The sequence below is a fragment of the Monodon monoceros genome, unplaced genomic scaffold, assembly GCF_005190385.1.
Source record: "Monodon monoceros isolate NGI ecotype Baffin Bay Population unplaced genomic scaffold, NGI_Narwhal_1 Super_Scaffold_5, whole genome shotgun sequence".
Classification (NCBI taxonomy): domain Eukaryota; kingdom Metazoa; phylum Chordata; class Mammalia; order Artiodactyla; family Monodontidae; genus Monodon; species Monodon monoceros.
Window position 1 is genome coordinate 105,239,651 of NW_021703782.1, and position 13,400 is coordinate 105,253,050.

General features: G+C 56.7%; 1 protein-coding gene across 3 annotated transcripts in view; it reads right to left on the minus strand.

Annotated features, from left to right (window-relative positions):
- The window catches only part of NIBAN2 (niban apoptosis regulator 2), a 55,059-nt gene that overhangs the window by 19,191 nt on the left and 22,468 nt on the right, over positions 1-13,400 (minus strand). For 2 of the 3 annotated variants that reach the window (XM_029203229.1, XM_029203228.1), the window contains exon 2: positions 4,279-4,409. In XM_029203229.1, the coding sequence (XP_029059062.1) occupies positions 4,279-4,409 (131 nt within the window). Of the gene's footprint in view, positions 1-4,278; positions 9,756-13,400 lie in introns of those variants that run through there. The other variant, XM_029203227.1, reaches the window with a different exon arrangement.

The following is a 13,400-nucleotide window of genomic DNA, read 5'->3' on the forward strand; positions in this document are numbered from 1 at the left end:
CGCGGAGCCACCATGACCACTATTGGGGTTACTGTCAGTGTCATTCTCCAGCTCCCCAGGCTGACTTATTTGGGGAGGGGGAGGGGTGACTTGTTTCAGGAGGGGGAGGGGTGACCATCCCAGAGCGAGTGCTTCCTGAGCAGACCCGCACTGGGAAGCTTCAGGAAAGGAGAGACAGAGGCCACAAGGGAGCAGCCCTCCTCCTGGATGGGAGGAGCTCGGGGAGTCAAGTGTTCCTGTTTCTCAGCAGCTTCTAGCTGTTCTACAACAGATACGGTGCCTTCTGCAAAAAGAAACATACATCGTGTGTAATAAAGGGAGAGAGTATTGATATTGTCCTAATGGTGCCTAACCCTTCCTAGCTTCCTCGCTCTGCTTCTGGGTCTGCCCCGCAGCTGGAGTCAGAGGTGAGCGGCCCCTCCCCAGGCATCCTCACCCCCCAGCCCTCTCCCTTCACAGGCAGCCTCCTCTCCCCAGCAACTCCTCAAGGGGAAATGCCAAAACGTTCTTGGAAAATGAGGGTCTATTGTGCTCAAACAATGGGCCCCCGAAGACTGCTTCCTACCCAGGGATAAAAATATTTACAGGAAAAGAAAACGGTTTCCCCTACCATGCACCTCCCCACACACACACACAGAGTGGGCTTTGCCCAAGTCACAAAGCTGGGCTCAGTGGTCTATATTTAGACTGGGGCCTACTCTCAACCCAGCTCTTGAATCCCCATCTCTCCTAGAAAGGAAAGAGCAGACAGAGCTCTCCCGACACCCTGGTCAGACCCTCACTCCCACCCCCAGGCCCCTGGTCTGCAGTCCTCCCCTCTGCTTAGAGCCAGAGCCCAGGCTTGGGCAGTGGGAGGCTGAGGGCACAAGCTCACCACCCAGGCGGGCCTGCCCGGGCGAGTGGGGCTCAGCAGCGCCCCCAAGTCCACCCCTAGATCCTGGGACAGCCCGTAATGGGTAGGTGGTGTGGGTTTGGGTTTTATTTTTAAGACTTTCAAATGGCAGAGTCACATGTCCACAGGGAGGTCTGCAGGAAACGAAACGGAACCCGACAGCCCAGGCCAAATATTTTGGACTCTGCAAAGCTCTCTGATGGCAAGATGGGCATCTTCGGTAAATGGTTAGAGCACAGTCCCCAGGCTCCGACAGCCCGAGTTCCAGTCCCAGCACCACAGCCCACAGCACGGGAGCCCAGACAGGTGACTCCACCTGTCCAAGCCTCAGTGCCCACATCTGGGATGGGGATGGGACTAAATCTCAATCCCTCCGAGCAGTGTCGTACTGGCTGTATGAGCAGTGCCCACACAAAAAGGACTGCTGTTTTTATTACTACCATTACTTGTATTATTATTAATTGTATTGTTATTTATTGTATTATTCTTTCTTTTTTTTTTTTAAGAGGAAATGTCATTTATTTACTTACTTACTGATTTATTTACTTGCCACATCTTGCAGCATGTGGGATCTTACTTCCCCGGCCAGGGATCGAACCCATGTCCCCTGCCTCGGGAGCACAGTCTTAACTACTGGACCGCCAGGGAAGTATCCCTGTATTATTATTTCCACCAAAACAATGTATGTGATAATGATGATGACTTCTAGTACTATACTGTTATCATGACTTAGCCTCACTTTACTGAATGACAAAATGGGACCAAAGATTCCTCCTTTTCAGGGATTGTGGGTGATTTCATCTTACTCTTCCTGCTTACATGTTACTTCTGTTTTCTTACCACAAATACTCAACCTTGTGGGTGTCAAAGGCGTTTCTCATGCAGAGTAAATGCTTAGCGCGTCAGGGAACCCCATTTCTGTCTTAGGTTATTGGGACCCAGGTTGCCTGTGACATTTCCTTCCAAACAGGGGAGCCATTCCAGTTCTGCCCACTGGAAGCCGCTCACCTGGGCTGGGTCCAAGGCCATCTTTCCTATTACACAGGTGTGCTCCTGCCAGATACCCAGGCCAGGCCACATCTGCTGCCACAGGGTCAGGAGGTTGCCATGACATCAGGAGACCAGACAGTCTTTTCTGGGCCCCAAATCAAAGGGAGGTGTGATGCTCTGAGAGGCTCTGACACACAGCCCTGACCTCCCCTCCACCCCAGGCAGGCTGGGGGGTCAAGACAGAAAGAGACTTTGGTCAGGAATCTGGAACCTGGCTTGAATCCTGCTTCCACCACCCTGGGCCAGCCATTTAAAGGCTCAGTTTCGGGCCTCTGCACCTGCCATTCCCGTGGTCTGATATTCCTTCTCCCATCAGGTCTTCCCCTGAGATGGCCCTTCTTCCAGGAAGCCCTCTTGGGCCACCCAGACAAGTCAGGCCCCACTGTCTGAGTCCACCCTGTCATCTCCTTCACAGCGCCCACTTTATCGTGTAAAGGGCTGTTTACTGTCTCCCTGAGTGTCTGGGGGCAGCAAGGGCAGTGTGGCCCCAGCACCTGACCCGTCACAGTCAGTGTGTGTCCCGAGTAGGGGGCCTGTCTCTCGGCGGAATCCTTTAGTCTCAGTGGCAGCTCTCCCACTCCACTGACTTGACGCCTCCAGCCGTTCCTGCTGCTGCGATGACACCAAAGGGTCACAAATGCTCAGAGCCGGTCAAGTGATGCGGCCCCGCCCCCTGGTCTCATGATAAACAGGCACATCTTTAGGCACTTGGTTTTGGGGGAGGGCGGGGAGTGGAATGAAACAACTCCCAGCGCAGGGCCTCTGCGGGCTCTTCCTTCTGCACACCCCGCTATGCCCACGCCCCTGCCCACACCGTTCCCCCTTCCAGAGACGCCTTCCCAATAATCCGAATCCCACCTAGCCTTCAGAGCGCCATGCGATGCCCACCCCCTCCACAAAGCTGCTCTCTCCTCTGGCCCATGACTCTTCCCTCTGGGCACCATTTCACAGACAGAAGAACAGGCTCAGCAAGGTTACCCAGCAAGTGGGGACTCCCACCCCCATTCGTTCTCTCACTGAATCCGCATCCTCCTCTGTGCAGGAGGTGCCCATCTGGCAGATGAGGAAACAGACTTGAAGCTTACATCAATGGCCCCGGCCACCAGTTAATAAAAGGATTTGAACCCAAGGCCCCCCCGAGTTCTTTCCCACCAGACCACGGGGTTCCAGCCTCCATCCCTCAGCTACAGCACTGCCCCCGGCCCCTCGAAGCCTGAGCACAGGATGACCCGGGCAGCCCCGAAGAAGGCGACAGGACTGGGGGCGGAAGCTGTGGCGAGGCGAGCAAGGGCGACTTCACAGCCCGCCAACCATGGAAATCAGCCACGAATGCCCCGAGCCCCAGGCACTGGGGTTGGCTGGTTGACCAGTCTGATCCCCAGAGAGAAGCCGCTGGGCGCTCTGCCAGGGGCCACCAGCCAGGAATAAGTAGCCTCTGGGCTGCCACTCAGCCACTCCAGGGCCGGTACACCTGCAGAGGAGGGGGGCTGGCACCCTTCCTTCTCATCACCCCTCCCTCTGCCACCTGCCCGGCCATCCAGTGGGCAGAGGGTGAAGGTCACTGAAAGGGAATGACCCAAGTAATGGGACGTGCAGTGCCCTCAAACAGGACTTCCCTGGGCTGACACAGGGCCCCTGCAGCACCCCCAGAGGAGCAAGGGTTGGCCTCTCACCCCACGTGCTCAGACCCAGGCCTGGCGACTTCCAGCCGGGAACCCAGAGCCCCACCAGTGCCCCGGCTATCCCCTCACTTCCTCGGCGCCATTCCCATCCCCGGCCCCATGCCAGGGCCGACCACAGGATCCCCTCCCCAGGAGGCTCTCCACCTCGTCCGGCCCATGCTGACCCCCAGGCTGGAGCCAGGCAGCTTCCAGTCCTCACTGGACAAATATTTACTGTGCAAACATAATCCTACCACTGATAGTGGGATAATGACAAGGCCAGGGATGATGACAGTGTCAGCCAGCACCCGCCCAGCCCCAGGCACCCAGCCGACAAATCTCTAATCCTCACAGCCACCAGGTTCGGGAGGTGTGCTCATCTGGGTTTACAGATGAGCACATGAGGCTCCACAGGTGAGGTAATAGCTCGCGGGCACACAGAGTGTAAGAGAAGGAACTGGGCTTGGACCAGGCCTGTCAAGATGACTCAGAGCCCCAGCTCTGCTGACGAAGGGGCTGGCCCGGGGGAGTCGCCCACGGTGCTAAAAGGACCTCGACACCACCACCAGGTCACCTGCCTATTCAGAAGCCGGGTGCGGCCCTTAGAGGCCATCCAGCAACAATGGGAAACAGAGGCCATGGAGGCCGCCCTGCCCCTGGCCCAGCGCCTCTCACCTTGCGCCAGAGCAGCTGGGCCTGTGGCGCCCCGGTGCCCTCGATCTCGTGTCGCATGCTGTTGAAGAGAGCCACACCATACTGGTCCTCGTAGAAGCGGAGGAACTCCGTCAGGATCTTCCCCGTTTTCTCTGCAAGGGAGGGACAAAGGGGCCATGAGGTTGGTGCAGTTGTTTCCGGGCAGCAACCCTGCCCCAGGGAGGGGCACCCGCCTTGCCCCAAATCCCGGTTCATAAAATTGTCCGCAGGAGCTCCGTGTCTGCATCTGCACTGCATTCCTGGTAGGGGTGGTGCATTTCCCACACACACGTGGGTGAGCCTCTGGGCGGGGAAAAGGACAATGACCCTGACAGAGAAACCACCAAAGACACGAGAAACCAACAGACATGTGAAAAGACGCTCGGCCTCACCAGCCAGCGAACAAACGCAAGCAGAACCAAGATTCCGTTTTCCCCTGTCAGACCAGCCAGGACCAGCCAGGACGAGAACAGGCACCTTAACCAGAACTGGGGGAGTGGGAAGTTGGGACGGCCTTTTTGGAGGGGGACCACAGCTGCATGCAGTTCCAAGGGTACATGGGTGCCCTTTGATGCTGTACTTGCTCCTATAGGAATCCAGCCCACAGAACTCACACGACAGCAGGCATCTATGCACCAGAAATCACCAGAAACAAGCCAATTGTGCACGTGGGGAATGATTCAACACCTAGCAGTTCACCCAGGACGGTCAGAAGATTAAGGGGACATGGGTACAGGTACCAACAAAGGGAAGGTTGTCCGTACTCGGCCACGTAAAGAAAACAGTGCTACGGAATCCCACACTGCATATCATCTCATTTAAAATTATTCCTGCATGTGCCTATGAGTTATTTATGCTTGGAGACCTCCAGAAAGAGGTCCGGAAGGCAGCACTCCAGGCTGTTAAGGGCGGCGCACCTGGGTGTGGGAATGAGAAGCAGAGAGCAAATTTCAGTTTCTGCTTTATTCACTTGTATAGCATTTGAACTATTTTATGAGCATGATTCTTTTCACAATAAAAAAATAAACATTCTAAAATCAACTCATCTACCAAGTTAACAACCCCTTTGCTTTCACTGGCTCTTTGCTTCTCTCTTCGGCTAAAGCATAGAGAAGGAGAGTACTGGAGCACCAGAGCAAGCCCAGCACATGCCGCCTGGGTGTCCCCATTCACAGACGAAGAAACTGAGGTCCAGAGAGGGCTGTAACCCATGCCGAGGGCGCCTTCTCCTTGGCCAAGGCTTCCCGGTCCTGAGTAGCTGCAGCTCGAGTCCTGCCCCGGGGTTCGTGCTGACCCACTATGCGGCTCCCCTCTCTGGGCCTGTTTCCCCCTGCACACCGTGAGGACCAGACTCAATAATGGACAGGCCCTACCACCTCGGACAGTCTTGGATTCCAGGTTCCAAAGACCTGTTCCTTTCTCAGAGGAGAAGGGGCTGAAGTGACGCCGTCCCCTCCCATGGCTGGCCTCTGGATACCGAGGGCACCCAGCTAGGACAGCATTTCCTTTAATCCTCTCAATAGCTCTACGGGGTACGGCTGGTGTTATCCCCAGTTACAGAGGACACCGAGACTCAGAGAGGTTAAGTCACTGGCACAAGGTCACACAGCTAGTGAGTGGCATAACTGGAATGCAGTCCTGAGGCCCAGCCAGGAGGTGGTAGCTGGGGAGGGAGGCTGAGAGCAGGTGCCACATCCCACACCTAGGGTCTCGGGCAGGCCCACTCCCTCCACTCCTTCCAGAGGCGGCTCAGCCCATGGGTCCCTCTCCACAGGCCTGTGCTCCCCTTTCCTGGAATGAGCTCATGTCTGTTCAGATTCTGTTTGGGGGGGAGGAAGGGGAGAACAAATGAGGAATTTGCTTTGAATGCCTATTTTTTTAAAACTATAAACAACCAGAACTCTCTCAAACACCACGGGAATTGTTTTGAAAAATGATGAGGCGGGCTGGGGGTGGGGGAAGACGAGGTAACGCACTGGAGCCAAACAGAGAAAACAGGACCGTAGACAACAACAACACTGATAAAACATGTAATCGTCATCATAATCGCTCTCTTTTACTGAGTGCTAACCCAAGCCAGTGGGTGGGCACATTTCACATGCAGGATCTCAAAGAATCTTCACAAAAACCCTAGGGAGTCAGTGTTATTGTTTTCCCATGTTAAGGATGGGGAAGCTTGCAGACCCAGCATTGGAGAGCCAGGTTCTCAGCCTCCAGCCCAGGGTTTTGCCCCAGCTCTGCCTCAAACAGCCGGACAGCCAATGGGCACTGTCCCAGCACGCAGCATGGGTAGGCTTGGCCCTCGGATCTCAAGGGTCCTTCAGCAACAGCTCTAGGATGCCTGACTCAGCCCTGATGCACCCAGCCTCAGACACAGCACTACTTCCAGAAGGGCTAGAATACGCCCTGATGCGAGGGAAGCCAGGCCCAGGAGGAAGCCGCCATCCTGTGTTGGGACTCAAACCCAGGTCTGTCTGACTCCCAGCATGTTCTCAGCTGCCGGGTCAGCTAAGCCCAGGCATCACGTCCTGCCAGGGAAGGGCCCAGCCAGAAGGCCCAGGCATCGCCCCATCGAGGGGCACACCGAGGCCCACGTTGGGCAGGACTGTGGGTTGAAGAGGAAGCCAGGGGAGGCCGAGGAAATGAAAGAGAACGAGGTGACCCAGATGGAGACAGAAAACGAAGGTGAGACTGACAGGCCTGATGCATCCAGGCTGACAGGGGCAGAGTAGGAGGCGAGAAGGAAATTCATTCTTGGCCTCTCACGTCGGGATGCGGAAGAGTTTATCCAAGTGATGCTGTGGGACCAGGGTCCAGGAGTAGAGGGCACGAGGAGTGGGAGAGGAGAAGTCACCCGGCAGAGGGTGGAGAGGGGACAGGGTACAGAAATATGGGTTGCCTCGCTCAAAGGAGTAGGAAACGAGAAGACAGCCCCATGGGCGCTGCGCCCCCAAACAGGCTGCAGCAGCCCTGATCTCACCCAAGCGCCACCACAGGCATGCCTTGCTACCCAAACTCGAGAACCGTCTAGACCTGGACCTGCTTTCAGATAAACTCTTTGCTACCGGAGATTCCAGAACCAAACAGATCAGACAATGTGGGGTCTCTCAGTACCCCAATCTGCTCTCCAACCTGGGAGCCAAATGGATTGGGATAGGGAGGGAGGCTGGTCTCTAAGGACTGCGTGCCCACCCCACGCCACGCCCCAGGGGCTGCGGACGCTGCCACCCGCCCGCTGGGTGAGAGGTTAGGGGCCACAGGAGGAGGGTCCCGGCAGCGCCAGGGAACTGGGTAGCTCAGCTTGGGTTTGGCAGCAGAGGGAGCGCTGGAAAGGGAAGACCGTGACGGAAGAGGGCCGCGGGATGGCTTCTTGGCAGCCAGGAGCACATTCTTGAGAGATGTCCTAAGACAACTTGGGAGGAACTGCCACGTGCTGGTACAGAGGAGGTGCCACAGGAAGGCAGAGGATGACGACTCGGGGGGCTGCGCAGGGGGGCCTAGGTGTCAGGGCTGGAAAGACCTCGGAGAGGCAGGGAGGGGAGGGGGTCCAGTCCCCTCCAGGAGCAAAGGGCTCCCAGAGGAGGAGCCCCGAACAGTCCCCCAGCAGCCTCTCTGGTCAGACGCTGCGGAGGAGGGCGCAGGCGGCACTGCAGCCCTGGAGAGGCACCTCCTGCCTGCTGAGCTCGGGGGCCACGGCCCAGGCAGCCCCCTCCCTGCAAGGCCTGCTCAGCACCCCACTCTCTCCCTCCTCGCCACCCTGCAGCGGCGATCTCCCTGGAGCTGCCAGAGGGGTTTAATGACTCGAATCCCACCACGCGTCCCTGCCTGGGTGTCCACGGGTGGTCCCCGAGGCCTCAGGCGCCCCTCTCTCCTCCACACCTACCTGTACCAGCTCTTCCTGCCTCTTCCCAAGGCTTCGGGAGACACCACGTGCCAGGGATTCGGGGCCTCATCAGCCCAAAGGGGACTGTGAGCCAGAGAGGGTGAGGGGCTCACCTGAGGCCGCAGAGCCAGACCGAGGCAGTCAGGGTTCTAGCCACAGCCTGCTGACCCCCTCCTGGTCCCGGCTCTGACCACTGTCCAAAGGGCCCCACAGGGCATCCCTCCTCGCAGCGGGCAGAGAAGAAGTAGGTTGTGGCCCCTCTCCAGAGGCAGGGCCGACTGCAGGGGTCCCTGGCCCGGGAACTGGGAGGCCCTGGCTAGTTGTAGCGACGCAGTTGCTGCTGGGAGCTACGGAGAGGGACTGGGCTGGAGCAGTCTGAGGATGAGTGCCGGCCTCACCCACCCTCCACACTTTCTCACACATCCTCCCTCCTTTCCTGCACTCAGACCCAGATGCTCTAGGATAAGAAGGTAGCGGGGTACTGATGGAGCTTGCCCTCCAGCCCCAGGCCCTGTGAGTTCAGAATCCCAGTTCTGAAGACCCAGCCCCACAAGCTGCCTAGCTCTCTCAGAACCTCAAGTTCCCCATCTGTAAAATGGGCATAACAGATGGGTCCAGTTCAGGACCTCCATAAATGTTACTACTAATCATAGCCATCGTGCTCAGCTCATAACAACAGTAAGGACTGTTTGAAAGTTTTATTAGCAGGCATAACTTTCATAGTTTGAAAAAATCCAATAAAGACTTTTTTAAAAAAGAAGCAGGAAGAGAATCGCAAAATAATAATAATGATAAGGATCGGCAGGTCTTCAATAAAGACCTGAAAAAGGGAGCGCTCCCTAGGAGGAAGAGAACTACACAGGCAAGGGTAAGGGGGTGGGAACACCTGGACAGGTGCAAGGACCATGCAGGAACCCAGGTTCCCACCTGACCCTGGTGGGCTCCCTTGGCATAATCTTCCACCTCTGCGAGAGCCCAGAACCAGTCGCTGGGCCCTCTTGTGCCCCTTTGCCAGCATATCCTGCAGAATTAGGAGGTAAGCTCATCCCACTCAGACGCAGGGCCCGACACACAGACACGTGCAGAGTCTTCAAATGGCCCCGAGGTGAATACAGGTAAATAAACCCTCCATTTACAGGTGTATAAACCAAGGTCCAGAAAGATTAATGGCTCACGAAAGGTCATCTCACTCATCAGTCAACAAAAGCGCCTGAGCACCTACGTGGGGCTGTCATGGGACCGCCTGCGGGGGTCCTGACACCCTTAGGAAACCAAGAGGACGGCACGTGAATTCTGGGAGTCTGGGTGCAGCCACCACTGTGCTCTGCGACCTCAGGGAGCCACTGCCCACACAGGCCTCCACCTCCACGCAACATCCACGGCACGAAGGCAGTGGCTCCGCTCAGATTTGAAGAGGCCACTGCCCAGGACACGGAGGCCAGGGAGACAGACACGCAGGCACGCGCGCACGCACACACACACGCCCAGGACACGGAGGCCAGGGAGACAGACACGCAGGCACGCGCGCACGCACACACACACGCCCAGGACACGGAGGCCAGGGAGACAGACACGCAGGCACGCGCGCACGCACACACACACGCCCAGGACATGGAGGCCAGGGAGACATACACGCAGACACACACACACACACACACACACACACACACACGCCCAGGACATGGAGGCCAGGGAGACATACATGCAGACACACACGCCCAGGACACGGAGGCCAGGGAGACATACACGCAGACACACACACATGCACACGCGTGCACGCACGCACAAACACACACGCCCAGGACATGGAGGCCAGGGAGACATACACGCAGACACACACACACACACACACGCCCAGGACATGGAGGCCAGGGAGACATACACGCAGACACACACACACACACAGACACACACGCCCAGGACATGGAGGCCAGGGAGACATACATGCAGACACACACACACACACACACACACACACACACACACACACGCCCAGGACATGGAGGCCAGGGAGAAATACACGCAGGCAGACATGCACACACACGCACACACACACTCATTCTCTCTCACTCTCTCTGGCTCTCTCAATCTCTCTCCCCCTGCCCACCGCCCCAGGGGCTCTTTTGGAGTCTTTTGGCGAGCTGGTTGAATAAGGGATCTTGCATCTGTATCTCTGGTTCTTAGGATGGCTCTGCCCCCCAGATGACTGGAGCCATGTCTCCAAAGCCTGTACCCTTTGGGACCATCGAGGGTGACTCAGAGGGGCCTCCTTACCAGCCAGTCTTCCTGACTCTGCCCCCAGAACTAACTCCCAGAGTTGACTGGGGTGCCTTTCCACTGAGGACTTGTGTCTGTTCAAGAGCTCAGGTAATGCTGATAGATTGTCACCCCCATTTTATAGATAAGGAAACTGAGGCTCAGGGTGACTTGGAGACCTTCTGAAAGACACTTAGCCTAGGGAATTCCCTGGCGGTCCAGTGGTTAGGACTCCACACTCTCTCTGCTGAGAGCCCCGCTTCAATCCCTAGTTGGGGAACTAAAATCCCGTAAGTGCAGCACAGCCAAAAAAAAAAAAAAAAAAGACACTTGGCCTAAATGGGGAAACAGGTGGGTTTCAAACCTAATCTCACATCAAAGCCTACACATTCCCCCACCTCTTGAAGCCTCTTCATTCCCAACACAATTTCCAGGGCTCTGCCCTACACTTTCTTGCTGGATCTCTGCCTGTTCCCTAGAGGCAGGCAACACAGGCTTTACAATCCCCATTCTACAGATGAGGAAACCGAGGTTCAGAAAGGCAAAATGACTTTCCCAAGGTCACACAGCTGGTGACTAAGAGCCTAGACTGAAGTCTGGGCTCTCCAGCCCCTACCTGGTCGGAGCTGGCAGGGAAACTTCACTCCTACTGGGTCCTCATTTGTCAATCTTCTGTGGACCTCAGTCTTCCTACTTGCAAAATGTGTGGGTGGGTCCCTGTTGGCTCAGCTGATCTAAAATCTCAAAGATTATCTGATCAGTGCTGGGCTCACCCCAGGAGCTGACTGGGATGCTGGCCTCAGCACCATTTCTTTTTTTTATAAATTTATTTATTTTATTTATTTATTTTTGGCCATGTTGGGTCTTTGTTGCTGCACGCGGGCTTTCTCTAGTTGTGGCGAGCAGGCGCTACCCTTCGTTGCAGTGTGCAGGCTTCTCATTGCAGTGGTTTCTCTCGTTGTGGAGCACGGGCTCTAGGCGCGCGGGCTTCAGTAGTTGCGGCACGCGGGCTCAGTAGTTGTAGGGCATGGGCTTAGTTGCTCCGCGTCATGTGGGATCTTCCTGGACCAGGGCTCGAACCCGTGTCCTCTGCATTGGCAGGCGGATTCTCAACCACTGTGCCACCAGGGAAGCCCTCAGCACCATTTCTGAGCTGCTGGTGAGTCAGCTCTGAGTGGAAGCTGACCACAGCCCCCCTCGGGCTGGACAGAAGAACTGGGGGCGGGCGGTGTAGCAAGACCCAGCATCACCCCCACTTGCAAACACGGCACCGTCTCCACTGGGCATTCAGGCTCTGGGCTCAAGTTCCAGCTCTGCTACCAACTAGCTGTGTGACCTTGGCAAAGGTACCTCCCCTCTCTGAGCCTCTGTTTCCCCCTCTGCAAAACAGCACAACAGTATCTGCCTGATCAGGTTATAAGATCAACGGGCTAATGAGCATAATGCACTTCACCCTGGCAAGGAGGAGGCATGCTGCTAATGGGGGCTCCTGTAAAGTGCCTCTTGTCTAAGGTTCCTCTAACCCAGGGAGAGGCCCTTGAAACAGGCGGAGCAAACCCTGGCCTGTCCCGGCCCAACCCCAGGACCAGCACCACCAGCAGGCAAGGCAGCCAGAAGAATGTTAATCTCTGATCTTCCAAACTGACAAGTTAAGGATCACACTACTTCCTGCACTCAGAGAGCGGGGGCTGGGCCAGAACTGGGGAGGCCCCAAGGTGGCTGAAGTTCCCTGGTTACTCTGGGGGCCACTGTACTCAGAGAGAAGGGGCTTGCCGAGCTCAGGATGGGAGGAAGGAGTACAAAGGTCCTTGGAGAAAGGGCCCAGAAAGGTACATTCCGAGAGCCTCCAGTGCCAAGCTAAGGAGATGCTTTGCCTTCTCATGGCCCTCCCAAGCCCAGCACTCGCCATACCTGTGCTAAGCCTCTTACCTCAATCATCCCCCCCAACCCTCAACTCAGCCCTGGGGCAGGTGGTGTCTGAATTGGAGGAATGTTTAAGGCGAGGAGACGGAGCCCCAGAGAACTGCCAAGTCCCTCAGCCGGGAAGCAGCAGAGGCAGGATCTGAGCCCAGGTCTGGGACCCCCTCTACACTGACAAGGCACCAAGACGAAGAGGACGCTCTCCAGCCAAGATCACATCAGCCCTGTGCCAACCATGGGGGCTTCACGCCGGTCCCAGCCCTGGATTGGCCCGAGCTGAGGGCACTGTGCCAGACCCATCCCTGGCTCATCCGGTCCCTCCAGTGGGCTCCAGGAACACACCTCACCCAAGAGCCCAGCCCCGTATCAGGGCTGAGAGATTTGCCGACTGAAACCAGGAGGGCAGCACCCTGTAGGGTGGGGCAGGGCCACAACCTGCCTGCCTGGTTCCCAGAGCCCAGGGGATCAGGCCCGGGGCGGGAAGGTGGGGGAGGCACTTGGGGATACCAACCCCACCCACCCCAGAGCCAAAGGGACAGCAGAGGCAGAGTGGGGGCAGGGACTAAGCATCCCTGTGTCACGGAGTTGTCCGAAGTACCACCATCTCCATCATCTACCTGGCTCAGCCAGGGAAGCCTGAGGTCCAGAGCAGTGGAGACACTCGCCCAGGGTCACACAGAACGTCCTGACAGAGCTGGGTCGGCATGCCAGCCCTCAGTGCCCGGCCCAGGGCCTTTCTGCTCAACACCCCGTATTATCATTACCAACACATAACAGCAACAGCCGCTCGCTCAGCAGCTCCTCTGGACCCAGGACGGCTGCACGTTACACGAGTTACTCTATGTGTTGTCCCCACTTTACACAGTAGAAAACTGAAATTCAGAGAGTTTAAGTGACTCCTCCAAGGACACACAGCTTATAAATTATACGGACCCAGAACAGTCTGAGTGTTAACAGGGAACAAAAGTTTGGGCAAATGCATCTCACCCCCACCTTCCAGACTGCCAGCCCCTGGGGCGCCCCACAGCACTGGCCCTGTGGGTGG